The sequence below is a fragment of the Asterias rubens genome, chromosome 12 (genome assembly GCF_902459465.1).
Source record: "Asterias rubens chromosome 12, eAstRub1.3, whole genome shotgun sequence".
NCBI classification, from domain to species: domain Eukaryota; kingdom Metazoa; phylum Echinodermata; class Asteroidea; order Forcipulatida; family Asteriidae; genus Asterias; species Asterias rubens.
The window spans coordinates 14,004,089-14,032,008 of NC_047073.1; the positions used below are offsets into that span (position 1 = coordinate 14,004,089).

Consider the following 27,920-nt stretch of genomic DNA (forward strand, 5'->3'; position numbering starts at 1 on the left):
CAGGCCATTCACTATTTTCCTTATTTATCTTGATCGAATAGATTCAGTTATTGCTCACTTGTAGTTCTTGATTCAGGAACCTTGTTCAGGTTCACTTTGAAAGGGCAAGGGCACCAAGGCGTGTTTCTCTTTCGTAAAGGGTGCCTCTATGAGGAAGTTGTAAACTATTATTGGATCATTTCAAGGGGCACCGCGGCATAGAGGTAATTGTCTTTGTTGCATTCATGAAGCATCAGGACTGCTTGATGACCAGCAAAAATGACAATATTAATTTTGGTTTTTACCCATACACCGATGTGTGTTAGCACTGTATACTTGAAACAGCAGGCCATTTACTTTTTTTCCTTATTTATCTTGACCGAATAGATTACGTTATTGCTCACTCGTAGTTCTTGATTCAGGAACCTTGTTCAGGTTCACTTTGAAAGGGCAAGGGCACCAAGGCGTGTTTCTCTTTCGTAAAAAGTGCTTCTATGAGGAAGTTGTAAACTATTATTGGATCATTTCAAGGGGCACCGCGGCATAGAGGTAATTGTCTTTGTTGCATTCATGAAGCATCAGGACTGCTTGATGACCAGCAAAATTGACAATATTAATTTTGGTTTTTACCCATACACCGATGTGTGTTAGCACTGTATACTCAGTACTTTCCCGAGTCCTGTGAAAAAATATCACAGGCATGTTACTCGGGTGGGATTCGAACCCACGACCCTTGCAATTCTAGAGCAGTGTCTTACCAACTAGACTACCGAGGTTCCCCGGTAGCTAGAGGCAGCTAAATCCTATGACAATTTCGAAAAAAATGTGAGTAAACATTCAAAATCATGGCTTGGGCTCCGGCTTTGGCTGTGGCTTATTCTCCCACAGTTATATTAAGCAGGTGAATGGAGCCTAAGTCCGAGCCTGAGCCCAATCCAAACCCATGGTTTCGCAAAGGCCCTGTGACACAGTTGCATAAAGCTAAAATACACATAAGTTTCACATTCAATTTAAAGTTTCACATCTAAGCAGATTTGACATGTTCCTTTTCATTTCAAGTAACCAGACGTTACCATATTTTAAGACCCATCCCATTACTCCCTATCTCTAAGACAGAGAGAGTAGTAAATGCAGTAATTAATATGGCTCCACAGTTCTCGTATTGCCCTACCTAGGCCGACCATAACCCTTCATTATCAATGGAAGGAACGCCGGTAATAAATAACGTCATTATCAATGAAGCTCAAGTTCATGGCATAATGGTCAGAGAACTACATTCAGCTTGGCTAGCAGGAGATTTACGATCATACTCCATCTTTGTTAAGAGAATAGGGGAATCAAATAAGATAATTTCCTTTCTTCCTGCAATCTGGGTTTGCTTGTTGTTTGAAAAATGAATAAAGACTGGCTATGGAGGCAATCTTAATTGCGGTTGTTGTTGCAGGGATGTGATTTTTCTGTTTCAACCAGAAATTTGTTTGAACTGTTTAAACTCACCCTCACCCAATTTTTAAAAATATAATTTTCTTTTATATATTTTATAACTGCTTCGATGATGTACGCGTTTGGATGCACATACGGTTTGCCCTACAAGATGGCGACTTTTCATAGCAAAAAGGGGTTATTCAATACGGTCTATATCTCGCAGGCCTGAGGAAAACCTGTAGACAAGGATGCTTGCTATGTGAACCAGAAACACCAGGGTTAACGCCTACTCTTCCACTATAAGTGTTCTGGGTTCAGTGTTCTGGCTATAGTTTAACAACATAGTTTTCTGCTTATATTAGCTCCTGTGTTTTTGTTTTGATTAAGTACAGCCATAAATTTGGATCCGACTTAAGTCTAGACTCAAACTTCAAACTTCAAGGTCTTGTCTTCACTTAATGCTAATACCTAATCTAGTCCTTTAATGTCTCGTTTCTCATGAGATTATCAATAGATAGAGTTTAAACCATCATTTCCTCACTGCTCCTCTGATGATCCAGTGGACATCCTCAATTCTGACATCCTGGTGTAAAGTTGGATTTCACAGACTTGGGAATAGACGGCCTATTAATTCCCCCCCCCCCCCATTATTGGAGTTAATTTGATCTGTTGCCATAGTCATTATAACATCGAGACGGTCGCTCAACTTACTTCAAGAGCTGTCATTACTCTTTATGCATTGCAAATTTTAATGGGACGGCTGGAACTTGGCTTTCAGTCCGCAACCTCTTCACAAAGTTTCTCTTGAATATGGTTAACGACTCACTGCTGATTGTATACTCGTGTGTACATGGACGGAACTTTATCATGCTGGTTCCATTTTGGTCTTGTTCCCTGGGTTCAAAAACAGTCATGAATGCTGGTTGTCATCATACCTAAAGAGGGCCAGACTTATTTGGCCTGACAGCCTCTGTTCGGTTACACTGGTTTTAAATTAGAAAGAAAAGAAATAAGATGGCGGCAGCGCGAAGATAGACTTTTCTGTTGTTGATAAACAAACCATGCATGCTGGTTGGCAGTGATGACTCAATGTAAGCAAAACACTCTATTGTTTTAACAGATAATGAGACAAAATTCAACACAATTAAAGAAAAAATGATTCCACCCCCCCCCCCTCACAAAAAGGCTCCCCCCCCTCCAAAAAAAGAAAAACAAAAAGAAAAGAAAAAGAAAAACATGATGTCAGAACCAAATTAATCGTTTTGTTGTCAGGGTTTTGGTTTTTTAATTAACAATCTGAGATATTCAGGATATTAAGCAGAGCTTCCAATCCTCCCTAATTAAGCAGAAAATTCTCCAAAAAATAAACCGATCTTTCTTTGTTCTGATGAACAAAGTTAAAAAACTCCCTGATTGCAAGATGGAAGTTTAAAGCCATTGGACACTTTCGGTAAACAGTATTGTTCAAAGGCCCACACTTCGTGTATCAACCAACCTGTGAAAATTTAAGCTCAATCGGTCATCGTAGTCAGGAGAAAATAACGGGCAAACCCACCCGTGTTTCCGCACATTTCGCCGTGTCATGACATGTGTTTAAAATAAATCTGTTATTCTCGCTATTGAGAATTGATAATTGTTTTAATGTTTTCTCAAAAAGTAAAGCATTTCATGGAATAATATTTCAAGAGAAGTCTTTCACCATTACCTTCTGTAAACCCTGTAAGTTATTTGTAAATCTGTGAACTTTTCAATTTTTTTTCTGTTCCAAAAGTGTATACATGTAATGGCTTTAAGCTGCTCTGGCCCTCTGCATTAAGCCATGTCCGAAATTGGGGAAACGGCTACGGCTGTCATTATGTGGTGAGGTATACGATGTCCTTAGCAACACCCTTAACCACAGTCATAGCCTTAGCCGTGACAGCCAATTCAGATATTTGCCTTAGCGTCAATTTCCAGATGAGATTGCCTGTCAGTTCTCGAATGCCCTATTTGTCTGGCATTGAAAGATGACCAAGATGGTCAGTTGTCTTGGAATGATGAAGAATGATATATATTTGGGATGATTATTAATTTTGTGGGTATAATGGATTATTTCTCATGATTCTGTTACTGTGGTATTTAGAATGATGGAATTGGTATTACGACGTTACATCCAATTTGGAAAGAGTGGAGCTTGTTAAGTTCATCTTCAGGTTGTTTTTCAGGCCTCAAAACTGGGGTAAAATTTTGTGTGCGCACAGCGGGGTTCACAATTTCTTTCGGGGAGGGGAGTGGGATACTTTATGGGGTAATTGAAATGGTAGTTTCCGTTTGCATTTCTCTTTTCAGTGTTCTTGTGATGCTATTTACACGTGAATGTGTTTTAAAGACAGTGGACACTATTGGTAATTGTCACAGACCAGTCTTCTCACTTCATGTATCTCAACATATGTTACCATCCACCACAAATGGGCTGTAAAGTTGCACTTGTACATTGCAGAGCCTATTAAATTGTTTGGGTTTTCAAGAAATCTTTGAGAAATCTGAATAAAAAAATATGTGGCTTTGAGAAATCATAACTTCGTCAAGAAAAGTCTGATTTAAATGTGGATGGTATCATTTTGAAGCTGATTACACACTCTCTCCAAAAATGCATTGAGCCCATAACAGTAAAAGTGTCAACTTTACAGCCCATTGGTGGTGGATGGTCACATATATGCATAAAATAACAAACCTGTGAAAATTTGAGCTCAATTGGTCATCGAAGTTGCGAGATATAAATGAAAGAAAAAACACCCTCGTCACACAAAATAACTTGGTAACAAGTATTTGAGAGCTGTTGATAGAATAAAACATTGTGAGAAACGACTCCCTCTGAAGTAGCATAGATTTTGAGAAAGAGGTAATTTTTCACTCAAATAATAAAAAACTTCATGCCAGAAGTCTTTTATTCCTAGTTTGAAAGCACACAAATTCGTCTCTCATCATTTTCTAGCAACTTCGATGACCAATTTAGCTCAAATTTGCACAGGCTATTTATTTTATGCTTATGTTGGGATACACCAAGTGAGAATACTGGTCTTTGACAATTACCAAACGAGCACTTCCCTTTAACAGTCTGCAACACCAGAAAGCAGGATATCAGTCACACATACTCTATGTGCAGGATAGTATTGTAACTGGGCAAATCTTTCTGGTAACCATTATTTGTTGTGCAAATGTTTGTGCTTGTAAGTGCCTCTATGATATCGGGACTTGATCTTGACCACTGTGACCAGTCGGGCGAACACAATAGCTGCAGCAAAATGGACACTGTCGTCGAGGGGTCGTTGTTCTGTTGTGCTAAACTTGTTTACTTTTTGTCTCATACCTCCTTCGAAGATCAACCCCTGAGACATACTTCGCTTAATTGCTTCCATCCCAACCAAGTTTGCTATATCAAACTGGTCAAGACTCCGAGAGAGCTTCCCTGGTCCCCTGGCAGCTAATCCCACAGTCCCCCATCTGACACACTTCATTACTTTCTTATTATAAAAGCAATCAGCGAAGCCGGCCATACCACACTCCTTTCCCTACGCTGTGGCCGATGCCATCCCAATATAACGCCAAATAAACAAAAATACAGTTGATCGTCCCCTCCCTCATCTTTTAATTTTTGCCGCATCCTTTTTAAAAAATTTTATTTTACTTTTTTGTTTGTTAAAAATTACACATTTTGTGTGTATTTCTCATAAAATTTACTAATCTTTTAAGAACTTGTCAACATAAAATAACTTTAAACTGAAGAATTGGTGACCAGTTTGAATTAAAATACTTGGCGGCCACTTTTGAATGAAATAAAAAATAAGAAAATTACAAGGCCCTCATCCTCACCCGGACAATCAACTGTTTTTTCTTATTGTTGGCCTTACGTCCATGTGGAGGCGTGGATGGACACTTGATAATAGAGTAAACCGCCAGATATGAATAAATAATGGTCGCTGTGATAATGCCAGGTGACATAGGCAATTACTGGACTGGCAGCCCGCTCTAAGACTATATTAAGACTGCTTTTTGTTGGATATCGCATTTCACAAAAACACTTCACTAAGTACATGTTTATCTTCAATGGAAATTGCTACAGCATTAGTGTGGGCGAGAAATGCTTTTCGTCCAGTATAAAGTGTTAACGTTTTATTTTCAAGAATTTATTCTTTGTTTGCCGTTATTTTTATAACAATGAGATTCCATAACTTACTGCTTAATTTGACTGCATGTTGTAATTAATAAGCATATACTTTCTGGGAGCGTTAAGCCCAGGTTCATACTTCCTGCGAATGCGAAGCGAATTTGACGTGAATTTGACGTGAATTTGACGGCACAACCCTCCTTTCGCAGCGATATTCGCAAGTGAGTTGCGAGTTTCGTTGCAAATTTGTGACGTCAACGGTTGCATTGCATTCGCATTTGCAGGAAGTATGAACCGGGCTTTAGTATTTGCATATTTGTACTAAATTAAAGTTTCCAGCTTATGTTTTAGCCTACTTTGTTAAATACATATAACAGAAGCTGAAGTCTTTTGTTGAGCTCCTTCCTAAGCTCAAATAACTCTACTCAGATTAAGACAATGTATTTTCATCATTCTTACAAAACCAATATTCTTCCTACTTCAGTCTGATTTCCGATTTTTGGGCCCTTGAAAAAAATCTGGAAGTTGTGTTCTACAAATTATCTGTAAAGTCTACAAAAGCCTGCACCATGTGTACTTGTCAAAATGTTACTACTTTTTCCTGTACCTCAGCAGAAAAAAGTAGCTAAACACAATTAAAATTATGCTTACCAGAATAAGGTTACCAGTCAATGCCATAAGAACCGTGACATTATACATATTGCCTGAAAAGTCTAAGTTCCATGCTTCTCCTCATTGAACCCAAATCTCGACACTCATGGGGTGACAGGTCTTTTTCTTCAAGCTGTGCCACGCATCTGGAACTCTCTACCACTTAATCTTAGATCTTGTCTTTATACCACAAAATTAAAATCTCTTCTCAAAACTTATCTTATGTCACAGGTTTTCAAGGACTTATTTTTGTTGTGTCTGTTAAAAATAAAAAAAAATTATTTGTTTTGTTTTTGGTTTTACTGCTCCTTGAACACACCCATTGTTATTATATTATTATTATATTAAAAGCCTACAACATGTGTACTTTAATAACAAAGTGTTTCTACTTGTTATAATATCATGCATGTACTTCAGCAGAAAAAGCAGCTAAACACAATCAAAATTGTGCTTACCAGGATAAGGTTACAGCCAAGGTTCCATGCCACAAGAACTGTGACTGGTATCCGGCTTATATTTTTAGCTTAGCAGGAAGCGGTTCTATGGAAATTTTCGCAATTCACAACTTGAAAATAGTGTTGTCGAACACCACTGTCAACAGGAATTTTTACCGGACAAGTCTGACAGTCTTGTGTTTTTTTTTTAACTTAATATTATTGAAGAATAATAACTCACTGTGTCACATATCTTGAAAAATAATTATATGTTCAAATGTTGACTTTGAGTCTGATAGAATACATGTACCTTTCAATTCTACTGAGTAGTGACAAAGAAGTGTACATAATAGTAAAGACAAACAAATAAATATAATCTTACTGTACCTGGTTTAGCATTATGTTAAACTGGGTCAGTATAAAGTCATTTTGTATTTTGAGTTTGGTCTTGTAAAAATAATTTAGGTCCAGTAAACATTTTTAGCTTGATTAAGCCATGTGTTCTTGTGGATTTCCCCCCCCCCCCAAATGCAAGGCCTGACTGTACATACTGAAACTGAGTTGGTTGAGCTGTCACTTGCTGATGGGTTCTATGGGTGCAATTTCTGAATGAGCCTGACCGAAGCCTTATTTCCTCAATGTATGATTTGTTCAAATACAAATGAATTGTACTAAACTCTGTATGTTTGTACATTTGTAACCCAAATGTCATGAAATTGATTGTCATGGCGATCGATCAAGTTGTCAGCATGCATTCATCTGATGCTAGAACTTCATCTCGACTGCAACTCAGAAGGATCTCAAGAAAACACGACCCAAAAAAGCCTGTCCGTGTGAAAAGGCAGGCAAGCTGAGGTAATTCCTCTCCCCCCTCCCCCTCGTCTTCCACCAGATTTATCAGTCGGTAATCTCTGACAATTTGACAGATTCTCGATTCTGGGGCATCACTTCCATCATCCCAGAACCCAAAATCTTGAGTGAGTAAGAAACGAACAAAGCAAATGGTGCTGAGTGAATCGGGAATCTATCGTCGTACGTCCCCAACATGGTGAGCTCAGACGGACGCTAATTTCTATATACCCCCAGCATTCTTTACTCTGATTCATTAATGCATCACGGTGTATACTAACTTGGTTTTGTTATTGGCCGAGTTAAAGTGAAATAGTCTGTAAGACAGATTAGATGTAATGAGTACGGGAACTAGACCCATAATTGCGTAGTTGAATCATCACAGTGGGGCGGATTGCTTTCATCGGTTACCATTGTTCCATTTCTACCCTAATCCATTTGAATGAGTGTTACAGTAGGACCAGTTGTACTGCTCGTGTGTTGGGAGGAGGGGGCGGGGGAAGACACATGTCAAAAGGCCCAGGCTCCAGTCTTTGCATAATCCACTTGAGTTTAAAGTGTCCCCTGGATCACTAGTAGCCTCCTGCTAGTAACTAACATAACATATCGCATCCTGTGACTGGTATCTGCTTATTTTTGCTAAGCAGAAAATGTTTAAGAAATACTATCTGCTTAAGCAGCTCTATGAAAATGGGGCCGTATCTGATGATAGTTCATGTAAAGAACCAGACTCGGGGGAGAGTGAGTACGCATACACTGCCAGTGAAGCATCGCAAACCCAAATCTCTAATAAACATTCACTTAATACATCTATCTTCTGATCTACACATTTGCAGGGACACTGTTTTTCACCCGAAGGAAAAGCTTTTCTTTCAGTAAAACAATATGCAATCGTTCTTGAAAATAAGGGCGTCTTGAGTTTGACCCGGGGCCTAGTAATAGAATTCCTCGTTGCCATCGTCCTGAATCTAGCATTAAGTTCAAGGCCTTTGGGAAGTAGGAGAGCCACGGGGCGGCCCGCCTACACAGCAGATCTCACTCCCCAGAACCCAAATCACAAATCAAATCTAAGCATCATGCTCAAAAATACTAAATCCACATCAAAAATGATGCAGGGACAATAACGGTACAATGAGAGATATGAACAAACGTGCTCGGCTAATCAATCAGAATAATCCAGAGACTTCCTGACTGATTTTCTTTAAAGGGTTTGGGTACATTTTGTGTGACACAAAACATTAACGTCCGCAGATTTATATTACACTTACACGGTCTAAAGATAATGATGGTAGAAAGCTTCCCTTAAAATATTACTTACGGGGGTGCTGTAGTTTTTGAGAAACGAGTAACAAATTTCACGAAAGTAATTTTCATCTCAGTGAGATGAAAATTAGTTTAGCACGTAGAACAGATTAACGCAACTCTCCTAAATCATTGCTCTGTGATTTTCACCTTTTTTCCCCTCAAAAACTGGCCACTAATAAAGCTGAAACTTCTACATGTATAGTACATAACATACATCTTCATTCACGGTGAGTAGGGGTTCATGTCATGGCCAAAAACTTGATCTACAAAAGGTTTAAAAACCCTTTAAAACAGTTCATATTATTCGTTGCCTTCCCCCACAACTGAAATGTCTCCCAATCATCTCAGCGCCATCACTGGGTCTCGCTGATTAAACGTTAACAGAGAGATCTAACACAGCTAATTGATACATGGAGGTTTGCACTGATAATGTAAACAAAGTACAAGTGTGGTCTTCTAGAATAAGAAGGCTGTCTCGATTGCCAGACAGCGGGAGGATAATTATCTTATTAAACGTGAACTAAATAAACTAGAAAATGTTCTTTTTTTTAAGGTACCGCTGTAGCGTTGAGGATATTTCCGTGATTAATATGGTTTTTGAGTTGATGGAAACAAGGCTAGAAAGGAAGAAGAATAAGTCTACAAAGGCTTGATTGATATGAATCATTCTGAACATCATTTAAAATTTTAAATTTGTCTTAAAGGGTTTTGGTACCTTTTGTAGAACACAAATATCTGCAGATTTGCATTAGACTTTCACAGTTTTAAGTTAACGACGGTAGAAAGCTGCCCTAAAAGAATAATACTTGCTGAGGTGTTGTCAATTTTGAGATATGAGTAAAACAGTTTAACAAAAATTATTTAAGCACGTGTACAACTTTCTTAAACGAACGTTACAAAATTTGTAAGAAACAAAAATCGTGAAGATCACAAATTTACATAAAACTTACACGGTCTAATGATGATGGTAGTTGAAAACATCCCTTGAAATATATCTGTCTGAAATGTCATATTTAATGAGAAATAAATAATCTAACTTTGTGTTTGGAGTTTATCGCTCAGTGAGCATTTTTATTCATCTTTATTTTGGCATCGATGCAATGCAAAATTTATAATCGGTTTTTCACTATTCTCTCGTGACCAAGATGGCGGAATCGATCTCAAACTTCGACAGGTTTGTCAGTTTATGTATATGGTGGATTATATAAAGTGCTTACACTGCCAGCACCTGTGTTGTTAACAAAAAACAATTCTGTAATGTTCCTTTAAGGTTGCAGTTTTGAGGTAGCGCCAACATTTTTAAGTGGGTATGTCCACGCAGGAAGAGTAATCCGTAATTGGAATACACAATCTGAGAAATGTATCCAACAGTAATGTTTCACAGATTCACAATTTGGGGGAATAAAAACCGATTTAATTTTCCATAACCACATTATTTCAAAGTAAAACGGATTCTCAAAATGCCAGGCCTGATACTTCACGGAGGCAACGGAGGCGATTCCCGTTGCCCCTTGTCATTGCCTTGGTGCCCTTGAAATGCTCCAGTAGAAATTTACAATTTCCTCACAGGGTGCCCTCTGCCAAAAAGAAAATGCCTTGGTGCCCTTGCCCTTTCAAAAACGAAGCATACAGCCCTGAATGCTTTATACTATCGAAAGCTGCTGTACTTTCTAGGCAAGTAAGCTTTATTGCCATTAATTTTAAGAGTTATTACCAATTATACATGGATTACAACTGGAAAAATATCCCATTACACAATTACCTCTTATCTGACTAAGAACCATTATTTGAATCATTATCTTCAATGTTAAAATACCCGTAATTAACTGAGCACAACCATTAATGTTTTTTATTCAGTAAGCTGTTATCAGACCCAACATGCCAAACGCGAATTTTGCCTTTCAACAATTCATAATGGATCGTTCTTAATTCAGCCGCACAAAATGGGCAAATGAGTGTGTGCCACGAACGAACACAACAGCACTTAATTGTGATTTTGATTTTAGGAAACGACACCACAGACACGATTTGGTATATTACTACGTCCACCCACAACACCCATTGCACCCGGGCACTTAAAAGCCACAGTGAAGCAATCCACGTCAGTTGATACCACAAATAAATTTTATATGCCAGAATTTATGCAAGCTTGTTTGGGGGTCTGCGCTTGATTACTGATGGCCGATAATGTTGGGGGGGATTTTAATTTCCTGATCTGAAGCTCTCGTAGTGTACCCCTGTAATAAAATATTCCAACCTGCATGACTTTCTCTCGGCCTACATTTTCTTTAATTGTACGGCAGACTCCCCCCTTCTAAATCTCACTTAATGCGGAAACAAAAGAGCTGCATCTGTTTGAGTTTAATTTTGACGAGGTGGTTGTGTGTTGTTGTAAGGATATCTACTGGCTGACAGAAGCAAGTCAAAAATCTTTCAATCATTTCAGATTGCTAAATGGAATGACGACAAAAGAAAACAAAGACGAAGGGGAAAAAAACTGCAGTTGTGTTTTTTTGGAGATGGTATGGCGATATGATTAGAAACCTGTACAGTCTACTTCTAAGAATGCTAAAGTAGCATGTCATACCACACTGTAATAAACAGTTTGGTAAAGTGTGTTTTCCACTAATAAGTGATTATACAATTTGACCCAAAAGTTAGTCAATAAAAAAAATATATCTCAAAATATCATAAATAGCCCCAAAATATCCTTTCATGCATGTGATAAATATATGATCAAGAACAATGAGACATTTGTCGACCCAGGTAATTTTTCATTTGTTAATCGGTTTAAAAAGAGCATAACTATGCTTTCATACTGTTAAAACCCCATGTGGATACCACCTTTGGTTCAACAGTTGTGAGAGTAGAAACACCTTAATAGAGAATACAACTAAGAAAAAGGAGTTAAAATTCCTGTTGGTTATTGAACATACATCAGCACATTTCTTGTCAATGCTATTATTAACTTTAAAAAAATGTTATATCAGGAAAGAAGTTGCCAATACATGTTTTGATATTTAAATTTTACAAAATATTTTGAAAAATGTCTACCCTGTTGTAAAATAAAAAAGTAGATTGAGATCAGTAAAGCATACGATGAGTTCGAATTTTAAGACGTGCGCTCATCAAAACCAAAATGCCCATTTTAGTGTCAGACGTCTGTTCCGCAGGTTTCTCAATGACACATGGTAACCGAAGCAGACAGTCCCTTAGCTAAGTGTTGCATTTCCACACCATAACACCTCCCACCATGCCCCGGTATCGCATCCCTTTATCCTCCCCAACACTATCCAACGAGGGAGCTCATCTTGAAATATTGATGCAACAGGGAGAGGCCGGGGTGTGAATGCTAAGACCCTACAGGGAAAAAGGCTTCCTTCTTTAGCGCAGTCCGGGTCGAGACTTATCACCATCTAGGCTTGAGGGTTTTTAAGGCATTTAACAACATCTGTGGCAAAGAATAAGAATTCAAAGACCTTTCAGAACCGTCATTATTATGCATCTGCAATTTTTGTTTACAAGCTGGGCCCAATTGCTTAAACCTTTTAAGCATAAAAACTTGCTAAGCATAGACAAATCTTGTTTAACAGAAATTGATTACTAGCCAAAATTACATTGTTGTAACTGGTGCCTCAATCATTTTTTTGCTATAAAGCAGTATTTTGTGTTTGACAGCTTTATGAGATTTTGCCCTGTTCCTTACAGGAGCAGTGGAAACTTCTGGGCCCACCCAATTTGATAGAGATGCTTAAAGGCACTGGACACGTTTGGTAATTGTAAAATACCAGTATTCTCACTTTGTACATACCAACATATGCATAAAATAACAAATTTGTGACCATTTTTGCTCATTTGGTCATCGCGCAAAGTTGCAAGACAATAATGAAAGAAAAAAACATTCTTATTGCGCAGATTTGTGTGCTTTTAGACGTCTGCTAAAAAGACTTCGCAGGCCTGAAGTCAAATTCAAGCATTTTAGTGAGAAATCACCTCTATAACTTAGTTGCTTCAGAGGGAGCCGTTCCCCACAATGTTTTATAAGTTGTTATGCTAATAAAAACCATAAACAAGAACAACCTTGCTCTTCAATTGTAGTACTTGACATAATGGCATTGAGTGAACTTTGACCTATGACCCACACAGATTGCAAAGTATCTCAAATCTAATTTGGCTTCCAAAAAAGCAGCTGCTTGCATAATTTTCTGCCATGTTTGGTTATTTATAGCGTTATCTTGTAAGTGTCAATCTTGTTCTTGACTGCGGAGTGAAATATTCCTTTGGCTCCATGTTATTTTATTGTGTCATCTGCTGCCTGCTGTATGAAATGATTTAATTGTGAGTTAGGAAGTTGGGGCGGGGAGCCTTACAGATATTGCTGTTCTTCCCCTAGGATTGAATTACCTATAAAATGATAACGGACAGGCGCGGACCAACATTGACTGGTCACTGATCCCAAACACTTTACCCTGGTTTGCCTTCTCCTGACATTGCTTTTTATCTGGAGGCGGCCATTTTTGTCATGCTTCCTGCATTCTCAATAGCTGTAGTGAATACTGATTTCACCAAAATGGGACCAGAGTATTTTACTGTTGTCAATTTTATGGATTGGTTTGATACATTGAGATAAAGCTTAGCTTGATGAGATATTCTGTAATTTGTTTCCATTAAGCCAATCTCTACTTTACCTTTAAAGGATTTGGGTACCTTTTCAAAATGTCCATAGATTTACATTAAACTTAACAGGTTTTACATGCTTAAAACAATTTTCATGACATTGTTTTACTCATTTTCCGAAAACTACAGCACCTCAGCACGTAATATTTTCAGGGAAGCTTTCTACTATCATTATCTTCAAACTGTGTAAGTTTAGTGTAAATCCGTGGACATTGTGTTTTTTGTCCTACAAAAGTTACATAAACGCTTTAAACACTTTTCTATCTGAGACAATTTTCTATATTTTTCCATGTCTATAGTTTTACACAGAGGCCTAATATGTTGCCCCTCAGGTCTTATGGCCTTGGTGCCTCTTTAAAAGTTCCACATAGGCATTAAGAATTTCCAATGAATATACTCTTAGCAAAATAAAAATGGCCTTGCACTCTCAAAGATTAAATTCCCGGCCTGGGCCCAATTTCATAGAACTGCTTAGCGCAAAAAACACACAAAAAAACCCAGCCCTTAACAAAATTGTTAAAGATTAAAATCATTTTTTAGCATACTTCTTCCGTTTTGCTCTAATCCATACCTCAATTCATGATTGAATTAAATTTTGCTCTGCACAAACTATTCCCTATCCTTTCTACTTTGTTTCTTTTTGTTCCTTCTCCTTCCCTTTAACTCTAAATCAATCACATTTCAATCCAGTGTATATGATTGAAATTGAATTCCATTTTGCTTCTTCACAAACTATTCCCTATCCTTTCCAATTGTTTCTTTTTTCAAAGTTTTTCCGAGGTTTGACAAATGTTGAATTGGGGTTGCTTTAGACAATTTAATGGCTGTGCATGTGAGTTATTGCCCTGTCTGTCTACATCAATGCCTTATGGTTGCCCTCTCATCTTGCCATTAACACCTCAAGACTCACACCTGTTAAAAGCTGATCTCAGGTGGCGTTTATCTTCAAGGCATATAGGGACATTTTATGGAGCCATTTTTCATGTTCTTCTCTTCTCTACTTTAAAGGGAATTGTATACCATTGGTTTCTTTTTATAAGGGCAAGGGCACCAGGGCATTTTATCCTATGTAAAGGGCACCCTATGAGGAAATTGTAAATTTCTACTGGAGATTTTCAAGGGGATCCAAAGCAGTGACCGGGGGCATGGAGGCAATCACCTTCGTTGCCTCAATGAAGTATCAGGCATGCATTTGATTGTTTTAATTTTAATGGATGTATATGGGAAACGGACAATGAACTGTATGTTTGAAGGTTTATTCTGAAATTAACGAAGACACAGAAACTGGGGGTATGCTTGTGTGTACTCGTCACATATACAATAAAACTAACATATATGCAAATTTCATTTCAAAAGGTGGTCGTTTTTTTATATATAGATATCGGCGAAATAACGCTTCTCAGATTCAACATTCCAACTTGAAACTGTTGGGTTTCAATTTAAAAACATTTCCTGGTAAATTGAGGGCGCTTTTTCTCATTTCAAAGTTTTAAAAGCATAATTTGTATGGATGTGAATATAGCATTGTGACCTATGTTTACATTCAAACCGCCCTCTGTTGACAAAACACTGTACACGTCATGTTTCACCGGGCAAGAAGACACGTAGTCATGGTAAGATTGCGTGTACTTTCTAGCTGGCTGCCAAAACACCAAGGTTTTGCCCTGCGGTTATGCGCGCGAATCATGTTGTCGTTTTTGAGTGACGTCAGAGGTCACATCATCAATAACATGTTCCATATTTTGGCCACTCTCACACTTTCGTTCTGTTTGTATAATAAGGCAAAACTGCTTATCTTTGTAATTGCTTTTCTCAAAATGTATTTCTTTGTTTAGTTTTCTATGGCAGGGCCCACGTGTCACAGCATACCTAGCTGTCACAATGAATGTTGCTATCAATCATCCATGTTGGTTCCATTGTCAACCTAAGAGTGTAGCTCCGCATTATGTTGTCCCTCATTCCTAAAGCGGAACGGCCTTGACTCTAATGTTTCATCAGTAGCATGATTAATGGATCAAACCCTATACACAGTGCTTTCCCAATCAGGTAAAGTTCCCAGCACATGGAGGATTAAATTAAAAACAGCCATGAGAAATTTCAGAAGTTTATTTGAATTCAGACTTATTAATTCCAGCTTATAGTGTGTCTATGTTTTTCTTCAAAACCTTGAGGTTGCGCATGTTGCCGTATTTAGTGTTGAATTTTGTTTCCATTTAATATAAAATATGGACCAGTGAAAACGTTGGGGGACCTTAGAAATGACAAGCTAACTGTTACTACAAATAGTATGAGTATACTTGCTGGCACAACCATGTATTAAATACCCTTGTGGGAGTGTTGGCTCTGAAAAATCCTGGTTTGGTCAGTCTAGGCGTCTCTGAAATTATCTCTGCTCGTCTTCAGGAGAACGGTCCTGTCTGGCTCTGTCACTGAAAAAGGGCAGAGCCTGTATGGTTGAGGAGTCTTTGACCTATGTACTTTAGGAAACGCCGGCAAAAATAACACAGGGAACTGAGGAAGAAAATAAACTAACCATGGTGGCATGGGATTGTTCACACAAGCCCCTCTCACCTGGCCCAGGCTCCTTTGGTGTGCATCGGTGAAGGAAACCGATTTGATCAGTCTGGTCATAACGACGCAATGTTGCTCAACACGTTAGTGTTCGGCTGTGCTTTATTCAGTCCCCTACGGCAATTCATGTGATAAAGACATATATTCACTCCTGCCTTTACACAAAATAAAACATGTTTGCAGGGGTGCGTGATGGCCGTTTTTTCACCTTCCATTAGCCACTTATTTTTCACTTTTTGAGATAGTCCCCCACGAGGGGCCTGGGTTACTGTCGTTAAAGTATTCATGTCGTCCTTTTGACAAAATATCTGTCAATGTATATCCGTATTGTGCGTTTTTTGTTACATTGTTGACTTTTAAAGAGAATCCACCTCAATATTTGGTTGATTAAATATTTGATTAAACCAAAGATTTCATTTAAACATTAGATAAGCTTTTAAAGGTAAACACTGTAGATTTTGTAGGTACAATAATGACATTTTTGTGCTGCCAGTTGACAACATGAATGAGATATCGGATCGGTTTGGTTTTAATCGAAATATCGATGTATCGCGATATCGCGATATATCGATTAAGTATCGCAATATCGTGATGTATTTCCTATGCTATGACTGTCTCTTCTACAACTTTCACTGGGAGTTTGAAGACTGATGATGTCAAATTTAATTAATCGCGATTATATTGAATATCGCAATATATTGTCGGCAATATATCTTTTAAAAAATAAATCGATATCGCCCAAGCTGATCCCAGTAGACAACATGAATGTGATCGTATTCATAACAACTACAACTTTCTCTCTAAGGACAGCATGCGCTTTCTTGTTACTAGCAGTACAATGTGGTTACAAAGCAGTGCAAGTTGGTTAATATAGGAGTACAATATGGAGCAAGTTCAAGTGAGGCACTATAGGCGACCATTGGTTGATTTTGCCTGGTTACCTATGCATTCAATACATCCTGGGTACCAGGCAAAATCAACCAATGGTCTACTATAGTGCCTCACTCCAACTTGCTCATGGTTACTACCAATACAGGACGATTACTAAAAATGAAACAAACAAGAAAAACATGGGAGTTATAGATTTCAAAGAGCTTTTGGGAACAGTTACTAGCCTCATTACAAAAGAAGTAGATAACAGAACAGGTCCATTTCACAAAGCTCAACTTAATCTTAATTGTGAATCAAACTTAATTGGTTAAAGTGTGTCTGTACAATTTGTTCCTGGTATTCTGAACAGAACAAACCGGCTCTACTTAGGAACACCACTCACAAAAGAGATTCTTACATGGTGTCACTGCAAACCTTACTTACTTGGCATCCTGCTCATTAGTGCTGGACAGTGATTTTTTAAAGCAGTATTTTCTTGAAATTTGGGAAATTGAATTACAACTTCTTGAATTTCTTGTAGTAAATGATAAATATCTAACAAAAGAGCGGTGTGCATAAATTGGTTGTCGCAACTTTGAAATTGGGCCCTGATGTAAAAAATGTCATTTTTTTTTAACTGAAATAAAATGTCTGTTTGGTTTATGAGGTCAGTTCTTTTGCCTGATTGGTTATTGATCAAAGTATTTGATCAATAAATATCAGTCCATTTACATGAAAAACAATGGGAATAATAAACAATGTTATGTTAGCTTTTTACCCTTCCTTTTCTTTTAGTTTGTGTTAACCAGGAAGAAAAGGGCCCACCGATAGCACTTAAAAAATCCTCTCGGAAACACACATTTATTTCTCTGTGGAGGGGAGGAATATTGGGTGTCTCCCCATAGGCTGTTATCGTAGCTTAGATTGTTAGCTCTGTTGTGATATCAAATTTAGAGGCAGTTATATGTTGAGCTTGGGTCCCCGCGGCAAAGTCGATGTACTGCGCTCGTTTCTTCCTTTTGTCCGTGGCTTCTTATTAATGATTACTGCACAGAACAGGTGAACCAGAGGTCTGAACACACACACACTCTCTCCCTCTCTCTCAATGCCTCCATTACCCCTTTATACTTTTTGGAAAATCAGGTAACATTCTCTTGAATTTCTTGCAGTTAAATGATAAATAACCAATAAAAGAACGGTTCGCATTAATCGGTGGTCACAACTGGAATCGTTAAACAACAATAATAATAATAATAATAAAGAGAAATTTATAAAGCGCAAAAACAAAAGCAGAAAGAATCCGCCTCAAGGCGCTGGAAAAGAACAATAATAAAAGTCTGGACCAGACAAAATTTGTACAAATCAAAGTAAAGACAGCAAAAAAAGTAACTCGGCTGCTGTAAAAGCACCTATAATTTTAAAATTGTTACTTGTATCCTGAAAATGAAAATACCAGGAGACGGCACATTTAATTACGATGATTTTGACACCTCATTTGTTATAACCGGTCGAGTATTGTTGTCGCAGTAAGTGCTTACAGGTGAAAAGTACCAAATTCCATTGTTGCAGTAACGTCTATTGACAAGAACCGCTTGTTAAAAATGTTAAAAAATACTGCTTCAAAAGATGAGTCTTAAGGCGACAGCTCGATGGTAGGCGACTCTTTGATGGTCGGTGGCAATTTGTTCCAGAGTGAAGGGGCTACAATGCTGAATGCTCTACTGCCATACGAGCGAGTCCGTGGAGGAGGGGAAGGTTCTTGCAAAGATTTAGGGATGAAGACCGTAGAAGCTGGAGTTTAAAACTGCATAGCGCTATTTCCTGAGACACAGACAGTCAAAGTGGTTTTTTTCCTATAATTGGACAATGAACTGTCTGAATCTTTTTTTTTTTGTATTGACCTTTGCAAAGGGCACCACAGCAAAAGCACAGAACCACAGCAATTGAATTGATGTAGGGGCTGTAGGTTAACTCAAGGCCTGCATGCTAAACTGAGCAGAAAGTTCTTTCTCATCAGATCTATGCTCGTCCAACAAAAATATAAGCGACAAACTTCAAGGATTTCCCCTCCCACAATTTGATATTATGATGTTATTCAGAATGTTGTAATTTCAGTTTCTGTATAATTTGTTCCCGTTGTCATTTCCATTTAGACTGTCAAACAAAAACAGCATAGGTTTACAATTTCAAACTTCACCCCAGGTTTGTTTGATTACGTATCAATCTACCGAGATTTTCTGAGAATGACAAGTGGAAAGGTTTTTCAATTTTTTTGTGTCTAGAAGTCAAAATGTTCAACTTCTAATAAATATAGGAGCTTTTTGTAGTGCAGGATCGCCAACGGATATATAGCGCTGTTTTCTCAGGCAGGTGACGATTGTTCAGAGGGATTTATAGCTGGAATTGTGTATCGCAAAATGCCTGTTGGAATGGTGTATTTGAGAGTTTACGCATAATCCGCCCGAAAGGCTTCAGTGTTGTGAAGACAAAAAGTCAAGGTCTTGTCTAAAGGTTTATAGCATGTATGGGCGAACGTGTAAACTGTCATGAATATTGCTTTGGGTAATAAAAAAGACAGAATGAAGCATGTCAAATCAACACACACGGCTGCATTTCATCCTAAAATAAGCATTGCATGAAATGAAGCAAACCAAGGAATTCAAATGAGATTAAATTCTACAAAAGTGTTTATTGAAGAGACGTAGTACATTGGTAGGGGGGGGGGGAATACGGGGAAAAAATGATAAAAAGTACAAAAGTAAATTTGAAAGCGGGAAGTTTATTACCCCCTCGTAGTACGCAGATTGGCAAACAACCGATCTATAATTCTTACTGAATTTAAGCCGTGCAGTCAGGGAAAGTCAAGGCAATGTTACGCATTGCTCGGGGCATCGGCGGGTTAGTTTACGCCGGTCGCTATCTCTCGTGGTGGCGTTGGCCCGAGGCCCAGGATGCATATTGTGAATAATGTGGGAATCATCTACCCTCCCTCATTGCCTCTACACAACCTTTTTAAAGGGCTGGCTGGTTCACCATAGTCAACCACTATTTCAGCAGGAATCACTGCAGAATCTTTGGGTTGATTTCGCTTTTACTGCCCTTTAAGCTTCCCTTGAAACATTAGTTGCTGAGGTGTTGTAGGTTTTTTTGAGAAATGAATTAAACAAAAATCACAATTTATTTTCCGTCTCAGTGAGACGGATTTACGTGACTCTCCTGAAAACATTGCTGATTCACAATCACCAACGAATGGTTCAGCAGGAATATTATCACAGCAAAATCTTTTGATTTGATTTGGTTTTACTACATATTTCCTAAAATATTACTTGCTGAGGTGCTGTAGTTTTTCAGAAATGAGTAAAATAATTTCACAAAAAATGATTTTAGCATGTACATCAACGGATTTACGCAACTCTACTGTAAACTTTCTTGGTTCACCTTCATCAACAAATCTTTGGGCAGGAATCATTGCGGAATATTTTAGTTGGTTTGGTTTTACTACCTTAGACAGCTTGACAGCTTGAACCCTTGTGATATTGGTGAATCTTCGTTGAACAATTGATTTGATTGATTTTGGTTTTTGTTTGGTAAAGAGAGTATTTATACAGTAGTATAGGGTAAAGGGGTCAAATGCAAGAGTTATCACTTGTGTTAGGGTAAAGTCTGCACTATGTACCTGTATTATACAACATATTATACAACATGTAAAGGCTAGAAAATAGCATACAATGTATTTGCTCGTGATGTTTCGCCCTTAATGCCTGCCCATATGTACGTGGATGTTAGTGAACAACACCACCTTTCTTTACTGAAAAATAATGATGCATGATTCATTGAAACTAGATTTAAATTTCTAGACTAAAATGCAACACGTGTTAAGTTTACTGAAATGCAAAGTAGGAATCCCACAACTTAACATGTAGACATATTTTAAAACTAATAAAATAAGATGAAACGACGTTGGTTTCAGTGCAAGCTGATGTAAAATCTTGTGATGTCAGAGTTGTTCTAATTTCACAAATGGCGTAACAATTACTAGCATTTATGCATGCAAGTGCTTATCTGTCATTGGGAAAACCAACCAACTTTTACTTTGATGGATGCTGCACACAGATATTTAAGATTTGAATTCCGTGCATACGTAGCGGATGCATGTATCGATCAAAAGTATGTGCTGGCCGACTTGCCAAGTGCGTAATTTAGATGTAAGGCCTTTCTGTGGCACATTCTTCTCCCTGAGGCTGACAGCATACACCATGAACATAATACAGCATGCCTTCAGGGAGGCATTATAAGCAATTATTGGTCATTGCCTTGCTGCCCTTGAATCTGGAAAAAATGCCTTGCCCTGACAAACAAAATTGCTGGCCTGTTACAACAAGGCCCTTAAAAAGTGTTGAAATGTTCCAAAACAAGCTCATATTTCTCATTCGCAGGTGCCCTTTGCTCATTAAAAAATTCCTTGCCCTTACAAACAAAATTGCTGGCCTGGTGCATTCATGCCCTTAAAGTACAGGATAAATACTTACAGTAATTGACACACACTGGCAGACAACATAGGAAACTGCCTTCATGCCCCTGGTCATTGCCTTACTACTGTAATGCACGTACATTAGAAAAGAACCCAGTACACTTTTTGTTAAGAGAATGGGTTTCTGGAATGGTCTGGCAGCAATATGCACCACCTCACTTGGTATACCTTTAAGATGCGGTGTTATAGTTGCTAAGCTTCATAATAGTCATTCTAAACAAGCTCCACCAAATTGGATATATTTCGTGCTAGCGATGTCATTTACGGTGCTTAATAATGTACAGTATTAACATTAAATTTATTCTTAAAAGCAATGATGGATTTTCCCTATTAAGAAAAAGTTAAAGAATGAATTTGATGAAGTCCTAAAGTTTTCACAACTGTCACATAATGTGTCATTACATCCAGTGGTAAGTCTCACTACACTCAACAGCTGTTTGGTATGAGTCCCATCTCGTCTTAATTGTCAATGCATAGCTAGCAGGGTAGGAGCCTTTGTCATCACACCATCAAGTGTACATCGTAGTAATATGATCATGTAAGAAATATAATATTGAGGGACCAAGTAATGATTGATATTCTAGTATGAATAGATCATGCGCGTATTCATTTTGGGGACCACTTTGGTCTTTGAGGTGTAATGATTATACATCTGCTTTAGCATTGCATGGGTCATGGGTTTGAATCCCTCTGTGTATGGGTTTTATTTCCAAAGGACTCAGGGAAAGTACTTAGTACACATTGCTTTACTTGGTGTATGGGTGAAACCGAAAGATAACCACTTTATACTTAGTTTTGGCTGTAACAACCCTAATAAGCTGGTAAAAAAAAAGGGTTTATAAAGGTTTTCAGATATTTTCTAGGATATTCATTTCAGAGGGAACTATTTCACCAAAAATAGTTTTATTATGACCTTCAGGTTAAGTAGCCTTTCAAACTACAGTTAAAGGCAGTGGACACTATTGGTAATTACTCAAAATAATTGTTAGCATAAAAACTTACTTGGTAACGAGTAACGGGGAGCTGTTGATAGTATAGAATAGAATAATGTTTTATTGTCACTTGTAAAAAAAACAAATATTAGTACAGTGAAATTCGTTTTGGTTTTGTCTAAAAATATTATAAAACATATAGTATAAAACATTGTGAGAAACGGCTCCCTCTGAAGTAACATAGTTTTTGAGTTTGAGGAAGATGTAATTTCTCAGGTAAACTTTTTTAAAATTGATTTTGAGACCTCACTCTTGAGGTCTTGGATTCAACCATAGAGGAGCACACAACTTCATGTGACATGGCTGTTTTTTCTTCCTTTATTATCCCGCAACTGCAACAACAAATTGAGTTCAAATTATCATGTTACTTCATGCATATGTTGAGATACACTAAGTGGGAAGACTGGTCTTTGACAAATTACCAAAGGTGTCCAGTGCTTTTAAACCTATAATATAACCTTTGAATTAAGTTCATTCAATAATAACATTCAACATATAAGTAAAGGACTGTTCAAGCTTGCTTCCATGGAAGAGCTAATTAGAAAATTAAGGATGGAAAAATGCTGACCAGAACTATTTCCATAGCTTAGTTTTCGCTCAATTTATTAAAGCACACACCCTATCTTTATTGACATTTTGAAACATTATTGAAGCAAATGTATCAAAAATCTCAAGGCAGTTCCATATAATTTGGGAATGAGAAAGGGGAAAAGGCTCCATTATTTCCCCCGAGAAAACATAAAGCTATTCATTTGTTACAGTTTTGCCCATCGCTAAACATCCTTTTCTTCTGAATTTCTTCAATAACCCTTTCAGTGACACCAATAAATGCTTATTAGCTTGTAAACATTTGAATGCAGTGCGTGCTGAAACTCAGTCCGACTGTCTGAGGAAACAATAACCTTTCTTTGACAAATTTCTTTGATTACATGAAAGAGAGAAAGAAAGAAAGAAAGAAAGAAAGAAAGAGGAGGGGAAAAAAAATCACCTGAAGGATTTCCCTGCGACTTATTGAATCAATCTCGTTCCACCACATCCATCACAAAACATTTGAGGAACTAATTTCATTAGCTCGGGCAAAATTGCATATAATTTCGAAATATGGCTCATGTTTTTACGCCAATGGCTAACTGCCCCCCTACCCAGAACAACGTAACCATGCTCGATAATTTGTGGGGGTCTTGTCGTAAGTGATGGTGTGCCAAAGGGGGAGTTGGTAACCTCACATCTCAAGCTTTGTGTTTTCACTACGAATGATCGTGTCTTAATTTTACGCATAGCTAATGTATGTGCATGTGTATTGGGTGTTCATTCATTACGGCGGTATTAGTTACATATAAATTCAATTCAAAATCTATGTTTTTTTCCCGTATTTTCATTTGGTTCTTTACTTCAAAAATAAACTGGGAGACTTATGTCTCAAAGTGAATTAAGCTCTTAAGTTAAAATGTAAATGGTGTATGTAGGTTAAAAATGGAATTTTAACAATTATTTTACACCCCTAAATAGCAGTCCATAATATAACAACACATCCTTGTAGAAAAAGAAGATATACACAAGAAAAATGTATAAAAACAAATATTTGTTTTGATTTAATAATAAAAAAAAATAAAAAAGTAGATAGCGTAAATGAATCTTAAATTTTAAAAGCATAGAATAGATTTGTTCAATCCACAACAAATTTATTATGCTCTACATAGTTCTCTACATTTCACTCTTTGTTTTTCTTTATGAAACCTTTTTATGTCTGAATGAAGATTATAAAATGTTTCTTCTCTTTATGTTTCCGTTTAGGCAAAGAATTCCCTCAAAGAATGTTTACTACTACCGATGCCCCGACCACCGTAAGAACTATGTCATGTCGTTTCCATTTGCGTTTGACAAAGAGGGCGACACATACCAGTTTGCGTACTGTTACCCGTATTCCTACACCAGGATGCAGACGTATCTCGCTGCAGTGGAGAAAAGGAAGTTGGACTATTTCAATCGGGAGCTGTTGTGTCTGAGTGTGGTAGGTAAAGTAGTTTGTTATGGGGCGCCGTTTTTCACTTAATTGTCAATAATGTTTTTAAGATGTGTAAATTTTCATGGTTTTAAAAACCATGATTTGTAAACCATGACTTTGATGCTTCATTTTTCATGGTTTATAAACCATGTTTTTAAGATGCCTCAATTTTCATGGTTTATAAACCATGATTTTTAAATGTTTATTGCATGTTCATGACTTAAACACAAAAAAATACTTTACTGGTATGTAAACCATAAAAAGGATTCGGCAACATTTTCAATGGTTTATACATCTAATTGCTTTAATGGTGAAAACATGCCAAAAAGTGCTAAACAATTAAATGACAAACGGAGCCCCATAGTTTGTTGTCAAGTTTCATTCCAACCACCTGGCTTTACCGGAGGGCAATGCAACAGTGTTGGTTTACTGGCCAACAACTTCAAATTCAGGAACATTAGCTGAACAAATCTATGAAGGGTTTCGTTTTAAAGGTGAGACAGGTAAATTTCAGAAAGTGCTTTGTTGGCTGTGGTTCGGATAGGGTGCATTGACGCCATTCAATTTATTTAAATTTATTCTGGTTGTGAAGTCAAGGACTCTCAAGTAAGTGAATTTAACCACTGTACTACACAAGAATTTGAAAGGGAAGGAAGCTTCGGTTTTAGATGTGGGAGGAAAATCCCAGAGAAAAAGTCCTAGGGATAACCCAAGCAGTCTGGTGGGGACTGTTAAAGCCCAATCCACATAGTGCCCCGTGCGAGATTCGAACTGGGGTCAAAGGTGATAAGGAATGATACCACTACGACAACCCAACCACCCAAGGTAAACAATGGGAGACTTTTGGGACTCTTGGTGGCAGCAGACTTACCAGGTAAAATCCATTGTTCTCGGTCATGTGCGCACGCTCAGAACTACATAAACAATGAAAATTTACCTGGTAGTCTGCTGCCACCTAGCGTCCCAAAGTCTTGCTTTGAAACTCACAAATTTGTATGTCGTGTGCAAAGGATTGGCCGATAACAAAACCTCTGTTTGGGCCTCAACTAGGTGAGGGCATCCTACTCAAATGATATCATATTTAAAATTAGGATTTGGAAATTTTTGCATGGTTGAAGTATTACTATAAGAGAGGTTTGCGGTTACAACATGTGAATATCTCTTTGAGTAGTGTTGGTTCTGAAAAGAACCGGTGATTAACGACTCAACGTTTCGATCAGTATGCTCTGATCGTTCTCCTGCTTATCAAAAATAGGTTACCAGCTAGAATACCATACTTTTACCATTGCTGCAACTGGCACCCCACTAAATTCTTACGTAGCAAAGACATATGCTCAGCAGAAATGTCTGCTTAGTGGCTTTATGAAATCAGGCCCCTGCTAAACACAAAGAAGTTTACAAGCTAGCTCCAGACACTTGCCCCCTATTCTTAACAGAATGAACTTGCCAAGATGTGTTTTTTTCCCCTTCAAAAGCCTAATTAAATTTTGTAGTGAGAGTACATGTACACCTATAAATGTTTAAGTGCCCATTTTAACCTTCAAACTACATTGTCGCCGATAGAGTTCTACCCTTTAAATTGTGAGCATATCATTTTATCTAATCAGCCAGTAATCCAATATTTTCCCCCTCCTCCTCCCAAGCGATTCCCATTTGCAAACCAGAACCTGCCTCCCAAGTTTTTTTGATTTAGTTTATTACATATATTTCTTTATATTGTTCGCTGTTCCCGAATCGGGAAAGTAAATCTTCGCAGCTTGATTGACATCTCAAAGTCAGTATTGACATTCTGCTCCGGTATATTTGTCCCTTGACTGTGTTTTGGTCGAGGCCCAAGGCCGGCTTTATAGGATTACTGTCATGATGGTTCGTCCGTCATCTTACGGGTACCTCACAGAATATTGACAATTGTCTTCAACCCTCATGTGTATTCTTTTATTTCAGGGACATTCAAGGTGAAAGTTCCGAACTTGAAATAAAATATTTGATTATAAATGCAAAGTGGTTTGGATAAAAGTGTTACAGGTTCTTAGTGAACACATATTCTTTTGGTGAAAATTTAAGTTTAGAAAGCCCTGATTTCATTAGGGAAAAGCATTACACTCTTATTATTAATTTTATCGGTTTAAGGACAAACTGGAATTTACTTATGATTGGAATTTGTTTTATTATAAATGCAAAGTGGTTTGGGGTTAAAAGTGTTACAGGTTCTTGTTGGAAGGCAAATTCGTTGAATGGAAACAATTTTAGTTTAGTAAGCTTTGATTTCATCTGGGAAAGCATTGCACTCTAGTTTTTCTTTATATCAGTTCAAGGACACAATGGGGTTTAGTTCTTTTTTGAATTTGTTTTATTATAATTGCAAAGTGGTCTGGGTAATGTAACTTACAGGTTCTTGTTGCAACAGAAAGATTTGATTAGATTGGAAAAGCAAGACTGGAAAAGCAAGCAAAAGCAAAACAAACTGGAGTTCACTGGCTATTGGCAAATCTTTGATTATAAATGCAAAGTGGTTTTGATGAAAGTAATACAGGTTCCTGTTGCATCACACTTTTGTTGAAGGGCAGAAATTGAAGTTTAGAAAGATTTGATTTGATTAAGAAAAGTATTGCACTGTTATTATTTTTTATCAGTTAAGAGACAAACTGGAGTTGGCTGGTTATCGGAAAATCTCTGATTATAAATGCTAAGGGGTTTGGGTAAAAGTGTTACAGGTTCTTAATGAAACACGAATTTGTTGAATGGCATGAAGTTTAGAAAGCTTTGACTTGATTCAATTAAAAAGCCTTGCACTTTTGTTATTGTGTGCTCAGTTTAAAGACAAACTGGACGAAAAGGGAAGCTTTGAGTGTTTGGTTGGAACAATCATCTTGAGAAATATTTTGTAACAAACCACGTGGGAAACTGACTGGGTAAATTGGTAATAATTTTTGGATGAACAGTTTTAGATAAAACATTTTTGACTCGAATCGGTGACCACCGGATACCACGCTGGTAGTCTACCAACTGAGCTATCTATCCCCAAATTGTATGTCTCTTAATCAAACATTACAAAGATATATCTCGCATTTAGTTCCAGAACACAGTCCTAAAGCTACTACTGTGTTTATCCGATTTAATTTTTTGTTTTTTTAAGCTTAAGTAAGTTACTTTTAAAGTGAGAAAATAGAATTAGCTGTTCCCAACAACTTACCAACCAAATGGACCGATGGTATAAATGCAAAAGATAATTCATGGCCAGTCCCTTCTCTTCAACACCCCCCCCCCCACTTTGTCCCCCTATTCATTGTTCACCCCTTACTTTTTTGACTATATGCTTTCTAACACCATTCATGTATTTCCACTTCACTGCTTATGTTTCACTTCGTTTCCTGTTCATGTTTGTTGAGTTGCCATTTTAGTCTTCGAGAAAGACTCTGCTAGGGTCGAAACATCAGGCCATTAACTATTTTTTTGCAAGTTTTAAAGTGTTCGGTGTCTGGCA

The 27,920-nt window shown here is 37.6% G+C and overlaps 1 protein-coding gene across 2 annotated transcripts in view; it reads left to right on the forward strand.

Annotated features, from left to right (window-relative positions):
- LOC117297316 (cytosolic carboxypeptidase 6-like) overlaps positions 1–27,920 on the forward strand; it is an 82,035-nt gene that overhangs the window by 15,600 nt on the left and 38,515 nt on the right. Inside the window, exons 1-2 of one of the 2 annotated variants that reach the window (XM_033780282.1) lie at positions 21,959–21,977; positions 24,226–24,442. In XM_033780282.1, the coding sequence (XP_033636173.1) occupies positions 21,970–21,977; positions 24,226–24,442 (225 nt within the window). In that variant the 5' untranslated portion in view covers positions 21,959–21,969. Of the gene's footprint in view, positions 1–21,958; positions 21,978–24,225; positions 24,443–27,920 lie in introns of those variants that run through there. The other variant, XM_033780281.1, reaches the window with a different exon arrangement.